We start from the raw sequence: 25,001 nt of genomic DNA on the forward strand, positions 1-25,001 counted from the left end.
GTCATTATTTCGTTTATATTTTGTATTATTTATTCATTTACCTTTTGTTTTAATTTTGTAATAATCTTGTAAACTCTACTCTTCATAATAATAATAATGAAATTGGGGATAGTCTAAGGGGAGGGGAAATCTACGTGCTACTTGCATTTTTTTTTACTTTGACACAAATTTTATGTGATTGCGTGCGCTAAACAAATATACCGAAAGAAATTAGTTATTTTAATTATTTTTGTTGACTTTCAGATTTTAATTTTAAATGAAATACGTTTACCACACAAATAAATATTGATAAACCCTATACTTTAATTATTTTATCAATTTTAATATTTTCATATATTTATATATATTAAACAACATGCCCAACTCTTTTATATTTTATTCAAACTATCAATCATTCTATTATTACATATCATGTACATACGCTTTCGATAGATAATTTCCAACATGTTAATTAAATCATATGTCATGGTTTAAGCTTAATATTTTCAGCATATTAATTGAAACTATACCTACACAACTTTAGCATGTTAAATTTTATAGAAATCATGTTTAAGATTTAATAAGTTTAATAGGCTACTTTAATAGATACAATACCTATATATTTGCTAATAAATATTTTTTAATATTATGTCATATAAAACTATGTTTATAAAATTGAATAATATTGCAAGCATATAAAATCAATATTTTCACCGTAAGAAATATACATAAATCACGTCTTTAGTACTTAATGAATATTTTTAGTATTTTATAAGAGTTAATTTACGCTTACAAGATTACAAATATTTTTATCATATTGACTCATATAGAAACTACATCTATAGAATTTAATTAATGTTCCAATACATACTTTATTTGGAAACCAAGGCCATAAGATTTTTTAACCATATAGAAATCATGCTTAATGTAGAATGTGGTCAATATATATAAATCATGCGTTTAAGTTAATAAATAATTTATCTGTTATGTAGAATTCATGTCTATAGGCCGTTATAAAATATATTTTAGTATAATATTATTAACAAAAAAAATCATACCTCTAGATTTTTAATAAATATTTTAGCACCTTTTATTAAAACCAAGCCTCTAGAATTGTAACAAATGTTTATCATAGTTTATATATAGAGACCATGTCTATAGGATTTGATAAATATTTGTCATGTTATTTTATTTTAGAAACCATGCTTACAATTTTAATCATTTTTCAACATATCATTTCATTTAGACACCATGTCTATAAATAATATTTAAAATAAATTTCAACATACTAATCATCTAGGTATCGTTTATAGGGTTTAATATTATTTCAAGCATATAGAAAACTATGTCGGTAAGAATATTTTGAGCCTATTGGGTCCATGAGATCTAACAATATTTCTCGCATATTTTATCATATAACAATTATGTTTATAGGTATTATAATTCTAACATGTCAATTAAATGGATATTAGGCCTTCATAAATATTTTTTCATAACAATTATGAGTAGAATTCATGCCCCCTAGGGTTCTAATAAATATTTATCATATTATTCTATATTTGAAATCATGTCTATATTTTAATACATCTTTAGTATATCAACATTTAGAAAATCATATCCATAGCGTTTAATAAATTTTTTAGCATGCTCTTAACTAAAGTCATATGAATAGTATTCTATAAAATATTGTTAGTTAATAACTAAAATTATCAAGCATACTTCTTTTATTATAATCACCTAAGTAATTAAATTTGTCCGTCATATTATTTAAGTTTTTATGTTTATAATACCTGTGTCTGATTGTACGCACACACATAATCATTATGACCTTCACAATTTATATGTGTTTTCAAGCATGTTAATTAATTAATTTAGAGGCTTATTTGAGATTTTATGTGCTAACTGCTTGTCCTATCTGTTTTGTTTGACGATGTGTCTAATTAGGATGCCTATATTTTCTTTGGTCTAAAACCTACTCTAAATAGTGCGTCCAATGCCTCTTGGATATTAAGTTGGGACGTTTAGACACCTTTTAAGACGTTAGTTTTTATTATTTTCTTTTAGATCGCTTTAGGGTCATAATAATAAATAAACTTAAGAGGGGTAGGGGTAATTAGGCCTTTCGAAAATGATGGAAGTTGACCCGAGCAGAAAAATGATAAAAACTTTATATATTTTGTCTTCCGATTAATGAGCCGGCGCTGATCCGAAGAAAAATAAGAATGTAGATAATTTTATTTCTTGTCGACTTTTAAATATTTTGTTTGTATATATATATTTGGGGTAGTTTAATATTTTAAAATTCAATGATTTTTAGGCATCCTCAATCTTATTAGAGATTTCACCCAAATTAGATTTACAACATATTACATATTCATATATCTACACTTGTCTATTATCTTATTCATTTTCTTTTTTATTGTGGCTACAAATAAAGTAACCATTGCTAATACTAGACATTTATTTTACCATAAATTTAGTAAGTTATTTATTCAAATGATTTTAAAATATACATTTGTATTTTTATATATTTAAATATATTATTTGTTATTTATTTTACTATACAATAAATATATTATTATTAAATTTGGTTCATTCATATATAAGACGTATAGATATGACATACCTTATATTTTCACCTTTTTCTCAAATTTAATAAAAACCCTTTTTCTTAATATTTCTAAAACAAACAAATGAATAAATATCCCTAATTATTTTTTCTAAAACTAAGTTTAAGGACTATCTTCGGATAGGCTCTGAGGGATGCCTAATACCTTCCCCTTGAGTAACTAAAACCCTTACTTAGAATCTCACAGGTTTCGCAAATAAAAACAGAGTTTACATTTACAAAAAAAAAATAGTTTTCCTAATATTTTCTTTAAAATTAGGTGGCGACTCTAAACATTTTCAAAATCAGAGGCATAGCCATTTTTATGTTGTGAACTATTTCGACCCGCTCGAAAATAGGGTGCGACAGCTTGGCGACTCTGCTGGGAAAACCCCATGTACTTAGCATTTTAGGTTTTAACCTTAGTAAAATTTAGTTTTAGAATTATGGGATATTCATTTATTACTTGTCTTTATTTGCTTTAATTATTTATTGTGATTTGTTATATTACTCTATTGAAAAGGACGCAAGCTAAATCCAAACTTGCGCTCCTTATTTGCTTGAAAAACACTACATGTTATTCCTATTCTTACACTGTCACTTACATTTTCTATCGAGTCTTTGGCCGTACACAAAACACACACTGGTTCACGCGGGGAGTGTCTCACACTCCCCCAAACCTTCTTTTGGATTCTTTAGTTTCAGAGTTTGCACAATAAGATCAGTGTGCCTTCTCGCAAACATTCAGTCCACTCTTGAATATCTAGGAAAAAATCTTACTCTAGAAATAGGTCATGATGCATACACCTTAGGCGAGGCGATCCAAGGCACCGTCTTCGCAATTAGGAAATCCACCCTTTGTCAAAGGTTATACACCTAACGACATATTTGTTTTGTGAAAGTTGTTATGAATGATCCAAAGAAAAAAGAACACATGACGTATTTAGAATAAACATACTTATCATACCCTTACCTTTCTTTTATTTGAATATCAACCAAAACCTCCCAAACATTCAGATGGTTGTTTCGGCCCCCTATATGATACAAAATTGGTGGCAAAACATTCGTAGGGCGCATTGTGTTGAGATCAGAAGGCATTTAGGTGCTTTGTTGTCGCTCATGGGAATTCGAGCCAACAAGATCTTCATTATATTGCTGATGGAGTTTTGGGACCCAAGCACTGTAACCTTTAAGTTCTTGGATTTTGAAATTACTCCAACACTAGAGGAATTTAGTATTTTTCTTGAATTACCAATAAGAGGAAGAACACCGATATGTCCATCAACCATAAGTACAGAAGGTTTCCTTGGGTTGTTGGGGCTGCGTGTCTTGCCATCACTAAGGCGTGCAGAAAATGGGAAGGTAAAGTTGGACTATCTTTTCCAAAGATTTTGTCGTCTCGAGAGCTTCGATAAGCACCGAGATGAATTTGCATGCACTCGTAGACAATGGATGCATATGAGACCAAGGGTATTTGTGATGGCCTTTTTGGGGGCTATGGTCTTCCCAATGAGGTTTCATTCGATAAATATCAATATTTTGCCAATTATAATGGAACTTTTTGCGGTACCACATAACTATTCCTTGGTGCATATGATTCTCGCTGAAGTATTTCGATCATTGTCAGCATGCATAAGGGGGCATAACTTCTTTGGGGGCTGTAATTTATTATTACAGATCTGGGCAATAGAGCACTTCTATCGCCGAGAACCACAAAAGGACTACACAATAGACGCCCGCAATTTGATCCAAAGCCACAATGATCGTCTTAGGTATTGGGACGCACCTATGGGAGAGGAAGAGTGGCGTCCTTTTTTGACCAACCTCACAGGAGATTCCATCCACTGGAAGTATTTTTGGACGGGAGGATCGGTTTTTGTCAGGACGCAACACCTCTATTTCATTAATCTGGTCAGGCTAGGATGTGTTCAGCCATATGCTCTTCTCCGAGTGTTACGACAATTCGGAGTTGTCCATGACATACCATTATGGGCAAATATGGCACTACACGAGGATGATCTCACTTCGGTCCCAGTAAGGCGTATAATGAATTTGCAATTAGAATGGCATCACATGATTACAATAGAGGCAGGAAATGAAAAATGGTGCACGCCAGAATATTATGTGTGGCGTACCACTGTGAGACACTTGGCTCGGCCAAGTACGAAGGGGATTGTGGGTGTTGCGGACAACCAATGGATTAATTGAGTTAAGCAGGGAGTACTCTCTCTCATTGAATTCACAACACCAATGTACAATCAAATAATTCCAGGATCAGTAGATCATTTGATACCAATGATCGAAGAAGATCTAGAGGAAGACCCTGAAGAGGATCCAAGTGAAGATCCTGAGGAGCCGGAAGAGGAAGATCCGGAAGAAGATCCAGAAGAGGACCTAGAGGAAGAAGCTCACTCTAAGTATGGTTCGATAGGGTTCGATGAAGAGGTAGGATCGAACCAGATTGACGAACTGTCGGAGTACTATCTAGGGACCTATTATGATTATGATGATGATGACGACGCTCCAACATGGCCTTAGATTTTCATTCTTATCATGTGCCTTGTCATCCTTTTGTTCGCCTTATGGCCTCCATGTACTTTTTTTTAGGTTTCTGCCCGTGTACTTCATTACAAAGATCCAAGGCATCTTTGATTAATAAAATTATGTTATTCCAAATCCGAAATGTGTTTACTGGATCATTTATCATCAAATTGATTGCAACATAGGTCATCCTCTAGCAAAAAGAGGCTATGTATAGGACACATTTGAATGTCATTAACTTGGCGTGTATGCATATTATATACTTGTACTTTTAAATCTTTCCCAAACTAACATACTTTCCTTTTTCTTTCTTTTATTTTGTTTTGTTAATCCCTAATCGAACGTTGATTTGTGTCGACTTGCGAACTGGCTGACTCACGATATAACCTTCGATCAAGGGGAAAGATGACAGGTGAAGAAGAATTTAACATTGCTGCAAACATAATGATACCAGTAGAAAATCCTGAAAAATCTCAAAATATGGCCAACATCCAAAATGATGAGAAGATGGCTCATATGGCACAAGAGCTTGAGATTTTGAGAGAGGAACTACGTCAAGTGCGAGACTTGGCCAAGCTTTCGGCTACTACCTTCCCGACTTTCAAGATGCCCAGCTACTTCCCTAGAGCTGACTTGCCTCTTGCAGATTCTCCAAACATGCCTAAACGTGCTCTCATTCATGGTCAAGCACCATTAGCTCATCCGTGTGCAATCAGGACTGCTCCTGACCTTCCCACTCAAGACCCCGTCACACCTACCTACCCAGCGACACAAAAGATATTTGGAGCACACACCGCCGCTCTTTACGATTCACAGATACCACCTGTATATGCTGTTGAGGCCCCTATTTTCACAACGCCGGCTAGGGTCAAGGTCCCGTAAGAGGTTGACCAATATGCAGAGATGGAGAAGGATGCCCGATTGAAAGAAGATGAGTCGATAGACGCTCAACTTCGAGGTCTAAGGAAGGCGTTGAAAAACCTGCAAGTCACTAGGGGAACAGAGAGCCTAGATTACGATGACTTATGCATCCACCCAGATATTGACATGCCAGTAGGATACAAGCCCCCAAAGTTTGACATATTTGATGGAAAGAGTGATCCTCACGCACATCTGAGGGCATACTGTGACAAGTTAGTCGGTGTAAGGAGAAATGAGAAACTAAGAATGAAGTTGTTCATTCAAAGTCTATCTGGAGAAATGTTGACTTGGTATACATGCCAGGATCCTCGCAAATGGTATAACTGGCAGGAAATGGCTGAGGATTTCATGAATCGCTTCAAATTTAATACTGAAATCATTGCGGACAGGTTCTTATTAGCCAACATACAAAAGAAACCATCGGAGGACTTCCAGGAGTATGCACGACGTTGGAGAACCGAGGCTGCAAGGGTTCAACCACCGCTCGATGAGAGTGAGCTCTCAAAATACTTTATTCGAGCCCAAGAAGGTATCTACTTTGACAAGATGATGTCAATGATGGGCCAAAAGTTTGCAGAATTGGTCAAGATGGGAGATTTTATAGAGGAAGGCATCAAGTCAGGTAAAATTCAGTCCATGGCTGCATTGCAAGCTGCAAGTAAGGCCATACAATCAGGCTCCATTGGTGGCATCAAGAAGAAAAAGGAGGATGTTTCAGTCGTCAATTACCAACATGGAGGACAGTCCCACCAATACCCCAAAAATCCCCAAATTGTTGTACATACTCTATACACCTCGTACCCAGTATATAATACCCGACCACACTATAATCCACCCCGAGCACCAACATACCAAAGTCCAACTAGACCACATGTCTCACTCCAAGCACCAACCCACCAAAATAGACCAGCATATATGCCAAGACCACGTCCAAATCTCGAAGCCAGAAATACTCGCACCTACACACCCATTGCCGAACCTTATGCTCAATTGTTTGAAAGGTTGAGCATAGCAGGAGTGCTACAGCCAGTTGAGGGAAAACTCCCCGACCCAATCCCTTACAATTTTGATGGAAACAAGCAATGCGCTTACCACTCGGGAATCCAAGGGCATGACACAGAAGATTGTTATGGCTTGAAAAACCAGGTTGAGACGTTGATTAGAAGAGGAATAATAAAATGCACTCCAACACCTCCGAATGTGAACAATAACCCTTTGCCAAATCATGAGAATCGAGAAGTCAACATGATTTCTCTAGAAGAAGAGTACAACTTGGGAGAAACCATCGCGCCTGTCTGGAACGCCGAAGAAGCTGCCACTGCATCTCCAGTGCAACCTATTATCACTGTTCAGCTAAGGGAACCTCTTACTGTCTAAACATATCTCCCGAGAATTGTAGTAACCACTACAGTTGCTAGAAAGGCTGAGTTTGACACCAAAGGAGTCCTATGGGATTATAAAACAGAAGCCAAGGGCAAGATGATTGACGCCGTTGTGGCTCAGGGGATGACTAGATCAGGAAGGTGCTATACTCCCGAGAATCTGAATCAAGGAGTTATTAGGAAGGAGCCAAATCCCAAGAAGAATGTTACGGATGCTGAAGTCACAGAATTTTGGAGAAAGATGCAACCGAAAGACTATTCAGTCGAGGAGCAACTGAAGAAGACATCGGCTCATATATCCATAATGTCTCTGCTAATGAGTTCTGAGGTACATAGGAATGCTTTGATGGAGGTGTTAAATGGGGTTTGCATTCCAAAAGAGACCACAAGTGAAACCTTAGCTGCAACAATTGGACGAGTGGTGGAATCTAACAAAATCTCTTTCCATGATAATGAGCTACCAACAAAAGGGACTGGGCACAACAAAGCACTTCATATCACAGTCAAATGTCGTGATAAGATTGTGACCCGAGTTCTGATCGATGGTGGTTCTGGATGTAATATCTGCCCTTTCACAACTCTGAGAGTTTTAGGTCTAAATATGGGAGATATAGAGGAAAGTCGTGTAAAGGTTAGAGCTTTTGATGGAGCACAGAGAAGCGTCAATGGAGAAATTCATCTCATATTATAGGTGGGACCAGCATAATTCCCTGTCTTATTTCAAGTGATGGATGTGTCATCGAACTACAACCTACTGCTGGGAAGACCATGGGTCCATGTGGCAAAAGCAGTCCCTTCAACTCTTCATCAATGTGTAAAGTTTGAGTGGGGTCACGCAGAAGTTACCATTCATGGAGAGCTAAATCACCCCATCTATTCTGTCTATTCTGTTCCAATAACTGAGGAATTAGATGGAGCCACTTTTCACACTTTAGAAATCATGCAAGCTGTGAGGGTTGACGAGAAGTTAGAGTCGGTTGGTGTGAAATTGTCAGGGGCAGCGAAGATGGTCGCATCAGAGATGTTGAAATACGGGTATTAGCCTAAGACAGGACTTGGACCCAGGGCCAATGGCATAGTTGAACCCATCCAGCTGAAGCATCAAAAAGGTACCACTGGACTCGGATATGGATCTACATCGGGACGAGTCCACAATAGGGGATCCATCAAGACAACATTTGTACCAGAGCAAGTTCTGATTCTAGATCATGCATCTGACGATGATATAATAGAAGGAATAGGAAATTTGTTCGTGGCTATGATTGGAGAAGAGGAAGAGATAGATCTCCGCAAATTGAGCATCCGTGATTCCAAGCCTGGAGAAAGCTTGCAGAATTGGACCATCAGTCTGTCCTTATTTCGACAAGAGTCCTGGTAGTGTGGAATGTAGTTTTGTATTTTTAAATTTGAATGATCAAAGCTGAGGCTTGTATCATGCTTGATCTTTGTTTTTGGTTGCTTTTTCTAAAAAAAAAAGCTAGAACGCTTTTAAATAAAAGTCTTTGATTTCTTTAAAACAATCTTATTATTTTACCTACTTATTTATTTTACTTGCCTTTTTATACTTTTCAGCATTCGTATTAAAAATCCTAATTCAACAGTTATGACATGTAACGAATCCATCGAGCAAAGTGAAAATAATGAACCCGATCATGAAGAATATGATGAAAGCATGATGCCTGAAAACCTACCACTGGAGGTCGAGCAGTTCGAGAACCAGGAGAAGCCTAATATGGATGAAACAGAGGTTGTCAACTTAGGAGATGAGGAAACTGTGAAGGAAACCCGAATTAGCATACTTTTGGAGGCCGAAAGAAAGAAGGAGTTAATAGAATTGCTTAGGCAACATATCTACATATTTGCTTGGTCTTATGACGATATGCCGGGGTTATGCACCGATATCGTCTCACACAGACTACCAATTGATCCCACCTTCCTACCTGTTAAACAAAAAACAAGAAAGTTCAAACTAGGCTTGAGTCTAAGGATTAAAGAGGAGGTAACCAAGCAAATTGAGGCAAACATTGTAAGGGTCACAAATTACCCCACTTGGCTGGCCAATATAGTACCAGTGCCAAAAAAGGATGGGAAGATCAGAATATGTGTAGACTATCGAAATCTCAACAGAGCTAGTCCTAAGGATGATTTCCCTCTCCCAAATATTCATATACTCATCGATAATTGTGCAAAACATGAATTGCAATCATTTGTCGATTGTTTTGCGGGATATCACCAGATACTGATGAATGAAGATGATGCAGAAAAGACAGCATTTATCACTCCATAGGGGTTGTATTGCTATAGAGTAATGCCATTTGGCCTAAAAAATGTTGGTGCAACCTATATAAGGGCCATGACCACTCTCTTTCATGATATGATCCACAAGGAGATTGAAGTATATGTGGACGATATCATTATCAAATCCAAAAGGAGTTTGGACCACCTATATGATTTGCAAAAATTCTTTGAGAGGTTGCGAAAGTATAATCTAAAATTGAATCCAGTAAAGTGTGCCTTTGGAGTACCTGCAGGAAAACTATTAGGATTCATTATTAGCAGGAGAGGCATAGAGTTGGATCCCTCTAAGATCAAGGCAATTCAAGAATTACCTCCCCCGAAGACCAGGAAGGACGTGATGAGTTTCCTGGGAAGGCTTAACTACATCAGCCGGTTCATAGCACAATCCACCGTAATTTGTGAACCCATTTTTAAATTACTAAAGAAGGATGCTGCCACAAAATGGACGGAAGAATGTCAAAGGGCTTTTGATAAAATCAAAGAATATTTGTCCAACCCGCCAGTATTGGTCCCACCTGAGCTTGGGAGGCCGTTGCTATTATACTTATCTGTCATGGACAATGCATTTGGATGCGTATTGGGACAACATGATGAGATAGTTAGAAGAGAGCAAGCCATTTACTACTTGAGTAAGAAGTTCACACCGTATGAGGCAAGATATACCTTATTGGAACGAACATGCTGCGCTTTGACTTGGATCGCGCAAAAATTTAGGCATTACTTGTCTGCATACACCACGTACTTGATCTCAAGAATGGATCCACTAAAGTACATATTTCAGAAGCCAATGCCTACAGGTAAATTGGCAAAATGGCAAATTTTGTTGAGCGAGTTCGACATTGTGTACGTGACACAGAAGGCCATCAAAGGACAAGCCTTGGCTGACCACCTCGCAGAAAATCCAGTGGATCAAGATTATGAGCCTCTCAAAACTTACTTCCCTGATGAAGAAGTATTGTTTGTAGGAGAAGACGTATCAGAACGATACGATGGTTGGAGGATGTTTTTCGATGGAGCATCAAATTCCAAAAGAGTTGGAATAGGAGCGGTTTTAATTTTAGAAAAGGGTCAATATTATCCAATTTCAGCCAAGATTAGGTTTGATTGTACCAATAACATGGCAGAGTATGAAGCTTGTATTCTTGGGCTTAGAATGGCCATAGACATGAACGTCAAAGAGCTTTTGGTCATAGGCGATTCTGACTTATTGGTTCATCAGGTGCAAGGAGAATGGGCTGCTAAGAATGTGAAAATCCTTCCTTATTTGCATTGCATAAAGGAGTTGAGTAGGAAATTCACAAGTATTGAATTCAAACATGTCCCTCGAGCTCAAAATGAATTTGCCGATGCTTTGGCAATAATATCCTCAATGATTCAGCATCCGGACAAGAATTACATCGACCCTATTGAAGTAAAGTTATATGATCGACATGCATATTGTTTTCATGTTGATGAGGAATTGGATGGAAGACCATGGTACTATGACATCAAGAGATTGATAGAAGCACGAGAATATCCCGAAAATGCCACCAGCAAGCAAAAAGGGACTCTGAGAAGGATGGCCAATCATTTCTTTCTTAATAGAGAAATTTTGTATAGGAGGACTCCAGATTTAGGATTGCTGAGATATGTTGACGCCAAGGAAATGATGAGACTTTTAGAAGAAATACATGCAGGAACATGTGGACCTCATATGAATGGGTTCACTCTGGCTAAGAAGATCTTAAGAGCTGGATATTTTTGGATGACCATGGAGAGAGATAGCATTCGATACGTGCAGAAGTGTCATTAATGCCAAGTGCATGGAGATTTTATACGAGTTCCACCAAATGAGCTCAATGTTATGGGTTCCCCATGGCCATTTTCCGCTTGGGGCATGGATGTAATTGGACCCATAGAGCCTCCTGCATCAAATGGACATCGTTTCATCCTTGTGGCTATTGATTATTTTATAAAATAGGTCGAAGCTTCGACATATAAGGCAGTAACTAAGAAAGTCGTGGCAGATTTTGTTCGTAACAATATCATTTGTCGATTTGGGATTCCAGAATCAATTATAACAGATAATGCGGCCAATCTCAATAGCGATCTTATGAAGGAAATTTGTGAGCGATTCAAGATTGCTCATCGAAATTCCACAACTCATCGGCCACAGATGAATGGAGCAGTTGAAGCAGCAAACAAGAACATCAAGAAGATTTTGAGGAAAATAGTGGATAGTCACAGACAATGGCATGAGAAGTTACCATATGCTCTGCTCGGTTATCGTACCACAATCAGAACTTCTACTGGGGCAACTCCTTATATGTTGGTTTATAGTTCAGAAGCAGTAATACCTGCTGAAGTGGAAATACCATCTTTAAGGATTATTCAAGAGGTCGGTTTAGATGATGCAGAATGGATTCGCAGCAGGATTGAACAGTTGATGCTCATTGATGAGAAAAGAATGGATGCAGTTTGTCATGGTCAACTTTACCAAAACAGGATGGCCAAAGCATTTAACAAGAAAGTCAAGCCTCGACAGTTCACACCAGGACAATTAGTATTGAAGAAGATATTTCCTCACCAAGGAGAAGCTAAGGGGAAATTTGCACCAAAATGGCAAGGTCCTTACATGGTTCATAGAGTATTATCCGGAGGAGCAGTAATCTTAGCAGAAATGGATGGCACAGTGAGCACGAAGCCAATCAACTCAGACTCCATCAAGAAGTACTACATCTGAAGACATCAAGACTGGCTTTCATTTTATTTTACTCTTAAATTCCATGTAAACAGAACTACGTCTCGACCTGACTTCCCACGGTAGGGTACGTAGGCAGCCCACATTGGGTTCGGTCCTCTTTTAGAAAATCCAAAAACATCATTTCCATGTATTTAGAACTACGCTCGACCTGACTTCCCTCGACGGGATACGTAGGCAATCCTTGCCGGATTCGGCCCCTTTATAGTTTCACTTTTCTATTATACTCGAACTACGTCCGGACCTGATTCCACTTGGATACGTAGGCAGCCTGAGTCAGGCTCGGTCATTGCTTCATATATTTTTATTCTTATATTTACCCCTTTGTAATTGAACTACGTCCTGACCTGATTCCACTTGGATACGTAGGCAGCCTGAGTCAGGCTCGGTCATTGTATTGCATAATGTTCGTTTCGTATCCTCGAACTACGTGCAGACCTGATTCCCATTTGGGGATACGTAGGCAACCTTAAGGGTTCGGTCATACCTTAGAAAACTCTCCTTTAGTTAGGTATCATTAGAACGTGAAGGATCTCGCGAATAAGTCAAGAGAAACATCGTCAAAAGACAAGACTACAAGAAAGATTACATTTGGATATGGAGAAGCACGATGGACTCCAAATTGTGTCATAACCTTAAGATGATCAAGGATTACTCTCTCTCTCTCTCTCTCTCTCTATATATATATATATATATATGATATACTCTTTTGTCAAAAAAAACAAACTATTATTTTTATTTATTTATTTTTATTCATTTATTTACTTATTTATTTATTATTTTTTTTAAAAAATGCTTCTCTACTATTCCACCTACTAAGTCTCTAGGTTAAGATACTAGGACGGACTATAGAGGTATTGGAGGTTCCTGATGACGAGGCCTGAATCAGTGAGTCGATACAAATCAACACCCCCTCCCAAACTAAAATTTTCTTTGAGCATAGGAAAACGGAAGATCGAGGAAGACAACCTCAAGTTTAGAGGATGACTGTAGACGCCATTCGACTTCTCAAAATCATAAGCCAAAATATTCTTCTCTTACCTTATTTATCGGAATACTTTATACTTCGATGTGGTATCTAAAGGATTTCCCTTTAAATCTTTGCAGGTACGATCGTGATTCGGATTGAAACACTGAAGACAAGGGGGCCCCATAGGATAAATAGGATAGTTTACTTTTGTCAAATATTATTCCCTCATTTGGAGCTTGTCATCTAACCTCGTCAAGAACTCCTCCGTTAGAGAATATCGTCTAACTGCGTCAAATAAGCTCCCTCCATTTGGAGAACACCATCTAACACCATTCAAATCTCCATCGATCGGAGGATATATATAGCAATTACCGTTCGAACTTCGAATATCGGAGGATGTATATAGCTAACACTGTGCAAACTCTATCCATCGAAGATTGTATATAGCGAACATCATTCAAACTCCATCGATCGGAGGCTGTATATAGCAAACATCATTCAAACTCCGCCGTCTGGAGGCTGTATATAGCAAACATCATTCAAACTCCGTCGTCTGAAGACTGTATATAACAAATATCGTCCAAACTTCGACGTCTGGAGGCTGTATATACCAAATAGTCCAAACTCCACCATTTGGAGGTTGTACATAGCAAACCTCATCAAACTCCTTCGATCATGAGCATGTATACTACAACGTCGTACATCTACAGTTAAATTTACATTACCAGTTTTACACCGCCGGATACAGGCGTTACTTTACAATCTCTACACCGCCGGATACAGGCGTTACTTAACAATCTTTACACCGCCGGATACAGGCGTTACTTTACAAGTTTTACATCACCGGATACAGGCGTTACTTTACAATCTCTACACCGCCAGATACATGCATTACATTACAGTTTTACATCGCCGGATACAGGCGTTACATTACAGTTTCACACCGCCGGATACAGGCGTTACTTTACAAGTTTTACATCGCCGGATACAGGCGTTACATTACCGTTTTACATCGCCGGATACAGGCGTTACTTTACAAGTTTTACATCTCCGGATACAGGCGTTACATTACAGTTTCACATCGCCGGATACAGGCGTTACTTTACAATCTCTACACCGCCGGATACAGGCGTTACATTACAGTTTTACATCGCCGGATACAGGTGTTACATTTACAAGTTTCATACCGCCGGATACAGGCGTTACATTTATAAGTTTTACATCGCCGGATACAGGCGTTACTTTACAAGTCTTACACCGCCGGATACAGGCGTTACATTTATAAGTCTTACACCGCCGGATACAGGCGTTACATTTATAAGTTTTACATCGCCGGATACAGGCGTTACATTTACAAGCTCTACACCGACGGATACAGGCGTTTACATTACAATCACTCTGCCAGACGACGGTTTTACATTATAAGGACACCACACTACAACATGGAATTCCTTTTAAGCAACAAACTAGAGCAAGCTAGTGGAATGTCAAGCATCCCTAGCTACGCCAAGGATTCTCTTTCGAAACTCAACTAGACTCGATTTTTCAAGTTTTGAATTTGAATTTGATGCATGACTCTTTCATGTCTCAGCATAACCATGACCCGATACTGGGGCAATTTGTTTTGAAAATTCATGTTCTTTTCTCTACCATAGGACTTTAGTAGAAATTACTATAGAGCATTTCTCATACCGAGTTGGTTTCTTAGAATTACTTTCAACTTAATTTCCCACAACCTAGAATATGATAATAACCTCAGTTCGAGCGTGATCATATTCGTTTTATTCACGCTAACATCTTCCTACGCCATCACCATGAGAAGTCGGTGTTATCATAATCCAACACTGGGGCAAATTTTGAATTCGATCAAAATTTGTTGTGATTCTACAATCCAGAACTACACACGACCCGATTCTCGTATAATCAGAGATATGTAGGCAACTTGAAACTAAAGTATCGGTCGCAATATTTTTTCAACTCCCACTCATTTCATTAGGTCCCTCTAAGGTTGTCTCATCGGTCGGACAAAATCGGCTACTCCGTCAAATTTCTTTGCTCGCCAATTCATCCCTCATTCCCAAGCAAAGAAGGGACAGCTCTGTTGACAGCCAATTTTGACCGACCTATAATTATTTTTCGAATCACTATCTTAATAGATAGGCATTTTTAAAAAAAATTATTTTCTTGTATTATATATATATGTATAAATTTATATTTTTCTAGTTTTTACAAATAATAATAATAATAATAATAAAAAATCATATATTTTAGATTTCATAGTTTATAATATTTTTTATTTGTTAATATTATTAACATCATTTTTTTTGTTTATGAAAATAACAAGCTTTGTACATTCAAATATTATTATTTTTTTTCCGCATTATTTAGTATATATTATACGTGTGTGTGTATTTTCTTTGTATAAATATTAATTAATTAAGTATATTTTATCAATATACTTATTCATATTAATTTGTGCATATTGCATACCTACTTTAATACGACTTATATGCATATGCATATAAAGTATTTTTTTAATTAATTAAGTTTATTGTGAATTTTAGTTAATAGGTATGTCATATCTATTCTAGTATGCATACGATGCATCATATATATATATATATATATATATATATATATATATATATATATATATATATATATATATATATATATATATATAAATGAGTATTTTCTTTATATAAAAAATATATTACCTACTAAGTCTATTTTGTTATTTACTCATTCATATTAATATATACGTATTACATCTATTTTAATAGATCTTATGTACATATGTATATAAAAAGGGGTTATTATTTAAGTTTATTATATATTTTTACTTGTTTATGTTAACATATCTATTTTAGTATGTATTATATACATGTGGCATTTTATATGTATATACACAAATATTTATATTGTATGTACATGCATATTTACTTTATATATATATTAGTATAATTTTATAAATTTATAATTTTACTTATTCAACATGTATTTGACGATTAATTAGATGACATTTTATTTTTATAACTACTTATAATTATATTCTAATCAAATTTTAATGTAGTCTACTTTTAATCTCGATTTCAATCTCAACCGTAGATTGCATTTGATCGGACGGCTCCCATTCATTCTTATCTTTTCACACCCCCAAAATCCTAAGCTAATTTGTTTCTTCTTCTCAAAAGAAGAACACTCTCTCTCTAGTCTTCATCTTCTCTAGACAAGCCGCCGCCTCCCTCTCTCTCGATCTCTCTCACGCCGCTCCCTCACTCTCCTCCCTCACCCTCGCCTCTCTCTCTCTCTCACGCCGCCATCCTCACTCTCCTCTCTCCAGCCGCCTCTCATCTCTTTTCCTCTATTTTCTCCACTGTCGCTGCTCTACCGGCGAAGAGTGCACAGCAGCGGCTGCCATCAGCAGCAGCAGCTATCTCGCACCCCACCATATTCATCTTCGACGAGCTAGCAGCTGCGGCGACACAGTGAACCACCACCGCGCCGCAGCTGCAACACACAGTAGCCATGGCTGCACTCCGCGCGAGCTACTGTCCGGAGAAGACAGCAGCAACATCAGCTTCCAGCAGCACCAACAGCTGCAACGGCGAGGACCAAATGATGGCCAGCAGTCACCGTCGTTCTCCTCTTTTCTTTCTCCTGTCGCCTTCGCCGTAAAAACCACAAGCACGAAGAGCCGACGAGGACAGCGACAAAGGTGAGGCACCATCACTGAACCAATAAGACGAGAGGTCAAAGATAAATCTCCACAGATCCATTCTTGGTACAAGTTTATTTCTCTTTGAAAATTTGATTGATCTGCATATCATTTCAATTTGTTATTACTGTTAGACATAAGATTTGTGAAGCTGGTTCGTTCACTCTCTTCTTCGTCTTAAGATTGCAGATTATGTGTATGGGTAGTTGGTTCTATACGATGATTTTGAGATCTGAAGCTAGTTTGATGTTAAGTTTATTTTCGCTATATTGTTGTGGGTTCTGTTTAAAAGCGTAAACCCTTTTTGTATTTTGGGCTTAGAACCTCTATTTCTGTCTAAAATTGATCTTGAATTTGTCTAATTATTTTGGTTAATTTTGTATGTGTGTCACTGATCTAGACATTATTGAAAACTGTTGGTATTTGAATTTGAATTTTGATACGAAATTGATTATTCACTGATGTTGGTATACTCCATGCTGATTCTAAAATTGGTGTAATTACCTTAACTGTGATTTAATCAGATTTATTAAATGGTCATCTAATTTTGGAGTCTAATCATGATAAGATGTAATATTTTTTGATAATTTTTCCTTTTCATGATATGAATAATTGATATTGATATTTATTATTCTTGAAATTCGGAACAATTCTAAATCTAATCTTTTTGGATTCTCAATTATTCTTGTTATGTTAAATATTACTTTATTTTATTTTATTATTATTATTATTATTTTATTATTATTATTATTATTTTGCCTGTAATTGATTATTTTTCATTCATTGCAAGTATTGACAATGGGTCCCTCTTGGCATGATATTTGAGACTTATTTCTGACAAATGGAGTTACTCTTTTGACTTTTCCATCATTTGTTTTTTTTAAATATAAAATTGATTTGGTTTGTTGTGATTTGGATAGATTTCATTGTTGAAATCTTGATTGATTTGTTGTTGAAAACTTTGGTTGCTTTTGTTGAAAATTTGGTATCCCTTTTTGAAATTTTTGCTCTTTTGTTTGAATTATTTGAAAGATTTTGACTAAGAATAGTGAAGCTACTATTGTTAATTTTTTTGTTTATAGAACATCTTCCATCATTATAAAAGAAGACTCACATCTTCATTTTGAGGACACACAGACAACAGACAGAGGGAAGAGATACACAAAAAAGACAAAAACAATGAAAGACAACAAACAGACAAAAAAAAAACAAAACAAGGGCGAAACACATAAGAAAACAAAAATATACACTAGAACTTAGAGAAGCTTTTAACAAAATACTTAATTATTTTTAAGCTCTTTCTTTTGCCTTTTTGCTACTTCGACTTGTTTGAATCTCGGATATTGCTACCGCTTTTCATTGACATAAAACTCATATTAACCGGTTAGTACTTTCTTTTCCTATTTTATTGTACTGTCTTTACTTTAGGTTCTTACATATTATATCTTGTCAAAATAAATACATGAAGTATCCAGGTTAGTTCCCATTTTCTTTGATATATTGGTTTATTATTTTGAAATGTGTTCTTGTTCTATTTGCTTGCTTTGTTGTAGAAAAATTATATAATCATGATATACCTCTATATATGTAACAACCCCTAAAATGTTGTATGTCGGTATTTCAATTCTCGACAAAAATAATACAGCCTCTGTATTTTGGGCATAACTTTTCATAGGTTGGTCCAAATTAGGTGATGCAAATTTCTGAGTAACCACAACATCATTACCTACAACTTTTATAATAACACATCTTAAGATTCGGAGTGTAAGTAGATCAAATAAATTAATCTTTGCAAGATATAGTGCTGTGACGGAATTGAGTATTTATAGAAGAAAATTCATATCTCACGGTAGGTTGCTCCAAATTGGTTGATTCTTGAACGATATGAAACTAGACTTCCATATCTACAATTCTTATGAAGGCACCAAATCCTAATAAGGAATTTATCTTATTCAAACGCAGCTTCGAAAAAGAGTATTCTATTAAAAAGAACTCATCTTACCTACCATGGAAACATCTAGATACATTTGACATCATTCATGACATAAATTATCCTCCATTTAACATCATCCATGACATCAATATATTCCATTAAATTTTCAGATTTTTCTTTATAATTATTTTATTTATTGTTAGGTCACTCTTTCTCACCTATAAATACCCACCTTATTTCCTCATTTTATTCATCAAGCTTTCTTAAGCATTTCTTCTCTATATATACTTCTTCTCAAATATAGTTTTAGTTTTAGTAGTATAAAAATACTACTCCGGTTATTCTCATACTCCGGGTAGTACACAAAATGCTCCGGCGAGAAGAAAAGGCTAGGGGTCCAAGAGTGTTCAAATTCGGAGTAAACCTTCGGATTTAAGGTATGTAAGGCTTTCATAGCATTGGATTGAGTTCGTCCATGCGCTCAATATTTAAATTCATTATAATTGAGTTATAGTTTAGTTTTATCCAAATCTTGAATTATAAATAAATTAATTCTTCTTCTATTGAGTTTAATATATTTATGCATTAATATTATTATTATTGTTATCTCTCATATTATTGGAATTATTGTTCATGGCTACTTACCCATGAATCCTAATTGATTTGATATTCATGAATATTTTTATACATTTTTTGAGTAAAGATGTTGGCTTTTTATTATTTTCATTGATAAAAAGAAAGTTATATGAATTAATACTATATATGTATTTTATTGAGTTTTGAAAGAGCAAAAGAGTTGAGTTTGAATGAATTTGAGCAAATGATATTTTGAGCAAGATGTTTTGATGAGATGTAAATGATGTTTTTGGAAGTATAATGATTGATGAACATGAAATGAGATGTGTTTGATGATTTAAATTAAAGTTCAATGAGACTAGATGATGAGTTTAATATGAGCACATATTTTGGGAGTAGTATTGAGCACCGAATTGGGTAAGAGTTTAATTGACTCAAACTCCAGAGCTACGTAGCCAGCGTAGGATGGAGGCTATGCCTCTTAAGTCCCAAAAAGAGGACTTTGATGAGTGGATCCAAGATGGTGATGTCCTTTACCCTGCCAAGGTATTGGATGGATGTGGCAACGACATCGCTTCGTTGTATCATCGCTAGCTCATAAGTGATGGTTGTCGGTTAGAGAAACTCCCAACTGAGTAAGCATTGCTTATTACTATTATTTTTATTATTATATTTTAAACTTGCATTACATATTCATGTTGAGATGATGTTGAGTTCTGAGCTGAGTTTTCTTGAGAGGAGTTTCTTGATATCTGTCCTTACCTTCCTGCCATTTTACATACTCGTACATTCCATGTACTGACGTCATTCGACCTGCATCATTTTATGATGCAGATACAGGTGTTAGAGATCCTCAACAGGCGCATCATTGAAGATCATTTCTTTTCAGCTATTTGGTGAGTCCTTCTTGTATTCGAAGGAACTCCTTATCCTTTTATTATTGTTGAGTGTGATGTTTCTTTTGAGGTAGCCATGGACATATCATTGGCACCATCTAAGAGTATTAGAGGCTTCATAGACAGAGTTTGATGATGTAATTGGAGTAGTTCTCCTTAGAAACTACTTCTTCTAAGAATTATCTATTTTTCCTTTGATTATGACAAGCCCACATTAGTATTATTAAGTCTTCCGCTAATGAACAAATGAGTAATGAGACCAAGTGGTTCTCTCGGAAGCCAGAGATGGTTTCTGAGTGCCGGCCACGCCTAGGGTACCTTCTCGGGGTGTGACAAACTTGGTTTCAGAGCACAGAGTTCAAGAGTCCTAGGGTGTCTATGAAGCCGTGTCTAGTAGAGTCTTGCTTATGAGTGTGTCGTACACCACACTTATAATCAGGAAACTATAGGACATTAGGAATTATTTCACTTCTTTCATAATCTGAGTTCGTGCGATAGAGTTTAACTCTATAAAAGCTTTCTTTCTAATTCATGCGTTTACACGTTTCAGACATGCCTCCTAAACGTTCAGCTAGTCAGAGGAACGCTGCCAGCACTGAGGTTCCACAGTCAGTGATGCCTCCACGAAGAACTAGGGGCCGACCTGCAAGGTCTACTGAGGTACCCCAAGTACCTACTGTTCAGACCACTCCTACTTCTGAGGAAGATTTTCGAGAAGCGATTGCTATGCTCACCCAGTTGGTGGCTGCTCGAAATAGTAGCCAAAGTTCACCAACTTCTAGCTCTAGTTATCAAGAGTCGTCTGCTGCCACGAGGATCAGAGATTTTCTGAGAATGAATCCACCGGTCTTCACGGGTTCTAACGTTGATGAAGACCCCCAAAATTTCATTGATGAGATGTGGAAGATACTAAAAGCGATGCATGCTACAGAGATCGAGGGGGTTGAGTTGGTGTCTTATCAACTCAAGGATGTGGCAAATGTCTGGTATAACCAGTGGGAAGAAAGTAGAGGTGAGGATGCAGAGCCTGCTCTTTGGGATGAGTTTGAGAGAGCATTTCTTAATAACTTCTTTCCCCAAGAGCTACGTGAAGCAAAAATTGAGGAGTTTGTGAACCTCAAGCAAGAGAGTATGACTGTGAAAGAGTATAGTTTGAAGTTTATTCAATTGTCCAAATATGCCCCAGAAATGATTCCTCATATGAGGTCTAAGATGAGGAAGTTTGTCTTTGGCCTAGGCAAATATATAAAGAAAGAATGTAAGGCAATGTTAATGATTTCTGACATGGATATTTCTAGATTGATGGTGTATGCTCAGCAGGTTGAGGATGACAAGAAAAAAGACCGAGAGGAACACCTAAGCAAGAAGGATAAGTCTGCTGGGCATGAGAATGAGCAGAAGCAAGGGAAGGGTAACAAGTCTTTCTTTCAGAAAAGGTCTTCCAATTATGCACCTTCCCCAACAAATGCTTTTACACCTAATACCAGGTATGATCAGAGATCGCTAAGTCACCAAAACTTCCGATCTCAAGGTTCTCAGTCCCAATTAAGTATGGCTCAAGGTTCTAGAGGAAAACCACCATGTGCTAGATGTGGGAGGCTCCATTTGGGAGAGTGTCGTGTGGGCACCAATGCTTGCTACGGATGTGGAAAGATAGGTCACTTCCAGAATGAGTGTCCTTCAAAAAGGCAGGGAGATGGAAGTAGTAGAGCTCAGTTTTCTTCTGCAGCTCCACAGAATAGAGGTAATCATAGAGGTGCAGCTTCAAGTGCAGGTGGGGGAACCAACCGTCTGTATGCTATGGGTAGTCGCCAATACCAAGAAAACGCACCCGATGTTGTTACTGGTATGCTTCGAGTCCTTTCTTTTGATGTGTATGCATTACTTGATCCGGGTGCTACATTATCTTTTGTGACTCCTTACTTGGCTAGTAAATTTGAGATCCTTCCTGAGTGTCTTCTTGAGCCTTTCAGTGTGTCTACTCCTGGTGGTGATTCTATCTTAGCTGAGAGGGTCTATAGAAATTGTACTGTGTCAATCTATCATAGGGATACCATGGCTGACTTAGTTGAGTTGGACATGGTTGATTTTGATGTGATTCTTGGTATGGACTGGCTTTATTCTTGTTATGCTTCGGTTGATTGTAGGACCCGAATTGTCAAGTTTCAATTTCCAAACGAGCCTATCTTAGAGTGGAAGGGGGAATTCTGTAGTGCCTAGGGGTAAATTTATTTCCTACCTTAAGGCCAAAAAATTAATCTCTAAGGGATGTATATATCATATAGTTCGAGTCAAAAATATTAATGATCAGACTCCATCTCTTGAGTCAGTTCCCATTGTGAATGAGTTTCCTGAAGTCTTTCCTGAGGATCTACCCGGAATTCCTCCTGATAGAGAGATAAACTTTGGTATTGATATCCTTCCTGATACACAACCTATCTCCATTCCTCCTTATAGGATGGCTCCTACTGAGTTGAAAGAGTTGAAAGAACAACTGAAAGACCTCCTAGATAAGGGGTTTATTAGGCCAAGTGTCTCACCCTGGGGCGCTCCTGTCCTATTCGTGCGAATGAAAGATGGGTCCCTTAGAATGTGCATTGATTACCGACAACTAAACAAGGTCACCATTAAAAACAAGTACCCTCTCCCCAGAATAGATGATTTATTTGACCAACTTCAGGGTGCCACATGTTTCTCTAAGATAGACCTCAGATCAGGCTATCACCAGTTGAAAGTGAGAGAATGTGACATCCCGAAGACGGCTTTTCGAACCCGCTATGGTTATTTTGAGTTTCTTGTTATGTCCTTTGGATTGACAAATGCTCCAGCAGCTTTTATGGACCTCATGAACCGAGTATTCAAGCCATACCTAGATACGTTTGTAATTATCTTCATCGATGATATTTTGGTCTACTCTAGAAGTAAGAGTGAGCATGCTAATCACCTTAGGATTGTCCTTCAAACTCTTAAGGAGAAGGAGTTGTATGCTAAGTTTTCAAAGTGTGAGTTTTGGCTTGAGTCTGTAGCATTCCTAGGTCATATTATATCTGGGGATGGAATCCAAGTTGATACTCAAAAGATTGAGGCAGTTAAGAACTGGCCCCGACCCACCTCTCCAACCGACATAAGGAGTTTCTTAGGTTTGGCTGGTTACTACAGGAGGTTTGTTGAGGGATTTTCATCCATATCCTCACCATTGACTAAGCTGACTCAGAAGAAGGCTAAGTTTCAATGGTCTGATGCTTGTGAGAAAAGTTTTCAAGAGTTGAAAGCTAGATTGACTACTGCTCCAGTGCTATCCCTACCCGAAGGAATGGATGGTTTTGTAATCTATTGTGATGCTTCAAGAGTTGGGTTGGGATGTGTATTGATGCAGAAAGGTAAGGTCATTGCCTATGCCTCCAGGCAGCTTAAGACTCATGAGAGGAACTACCCCACTCATGACCTTGAGTTGGCAGCTGTGGTATTTGCTCTTAAGATTTGGCGTCACTATCTTTATGGTGTACATGTGGATGTGTTCACAGACCATAAGAGCTTGCAGTATGTATTCAGCCAGAAGGAGCTGAATTTGAGGCAGAAGAGATGGCTAGAGTTGCTCAAGGATTATGACATAAGCATTCTCTACCACCCAGGTAAAGCAAATGTAGTTGTTGATGCTCTTAGCAGGTTATCTATGGGGAGTACAATCCATGTGGAAGAGGAAAAGAAGGAGTTGGCAAAGGAAGTGCATAGACTTGCGCGTTTGGGAGTTCAACTTATTGACTCTAGTGAGGGTAGTACAATAGTATGAAATAGAGCTGAATCATCTCTAGTTGCAGAGGTGAAAGAAAAGCAAGATCAGGATCCCATTCTTCTTCAACTGAAGGATGAGGTTCACAAGCAGAAGGTAATAACTTTTACCAAAGGGGGAGATGGAGTGTTGAGATATCAAGAAAGATTATGTGTTCCAAGTGTTGATGGTATTCGGGAGAGAATCATGAAAGAAGCCATAATTCTAAATATTCCATCCATCCAGGTTCAACAAAGATGTATCATGACTTGAGAGAAGTATACTGGTGGAGTGGAATGAAGAGAGATAAAGCAGAGTTTGTGTCTAAGTGCCCGAATTGCCAACAAGTTAAAGTTGAGCACCAAAGGCTTTGTGGAGTGGCTCAGAATATAGAGATCCCGGAATAGAAGTGGGAAATGATCAATATGGACTTCATTACCGGTTTACTATGAACCCGCAAACAACATGACTCTATTTGGGTGATTGTGGATAGGATGACTAAATCGGCCCATTTCTTGCCGGTTAAGACTACGAACACTGCAGAGGATTATGCCAAACTGTATCTTAGACAGATCGTTAGACTGCATGGAGTTCTTTTGTCTATCATCTCTGATAGGGGAGCTCAATTTACTGCTCAGTTTTGGAAGTCATTTCAGAAGGGCTTGGGTTC

General features: G+C 37.3%; 2 protein-coding genes across 2 annotated transcripts; both read left to right on the top strand.

Moving 5' to 3' along the window:
• Positions 1-6,031: 6,031 nt before the first annotated feature.
• LOC129900014 (uncharacterized) lies at positions 6,032-7,426 on the top strand. The gene has a single exon (XM_055975004.1). It carries the CDS (start codon positions 6,032-6,034, stop codon positions 7,424-7,426), a length of 1,395 nt encoding a protein of 464 aa, XP_055830979.1.
• Positions 7,427-9,739: 2,313 nt separating this feature from the next.
• On the top strand, positions 9,740-12,451 carry LOC129900016 (uncharacterized). Its single transcript, XM_055975005.1, has 2 exons — positions 9,740-11,503; positions 11,690-12,451. The coding sequence occupies exons 1-2, from the start codon at positions 9,740-9,742 to the stop codon at positions 12,449-12,451; spliced, it is 2,526 nt and encodes an 841-aa protein (XP_055830980.1).
• Positions 12,452-25,001: the final 12,550 nt, after the last annotated feature.

The sequence above is a fragment of the Solanum dulcamara genome, chromosome 8 (genome assembly GCF_947179165.1).
Source record: "Solanum dulcamara chromosome 8, daSolDulc1.2, whole genome shotgun sequence".
NCBI lineage: Eukaryota > Viridiplantae > Streptophyta > Magnoliopsida > Solanales > Solanaceae > Solanum > Solanum dulcamara.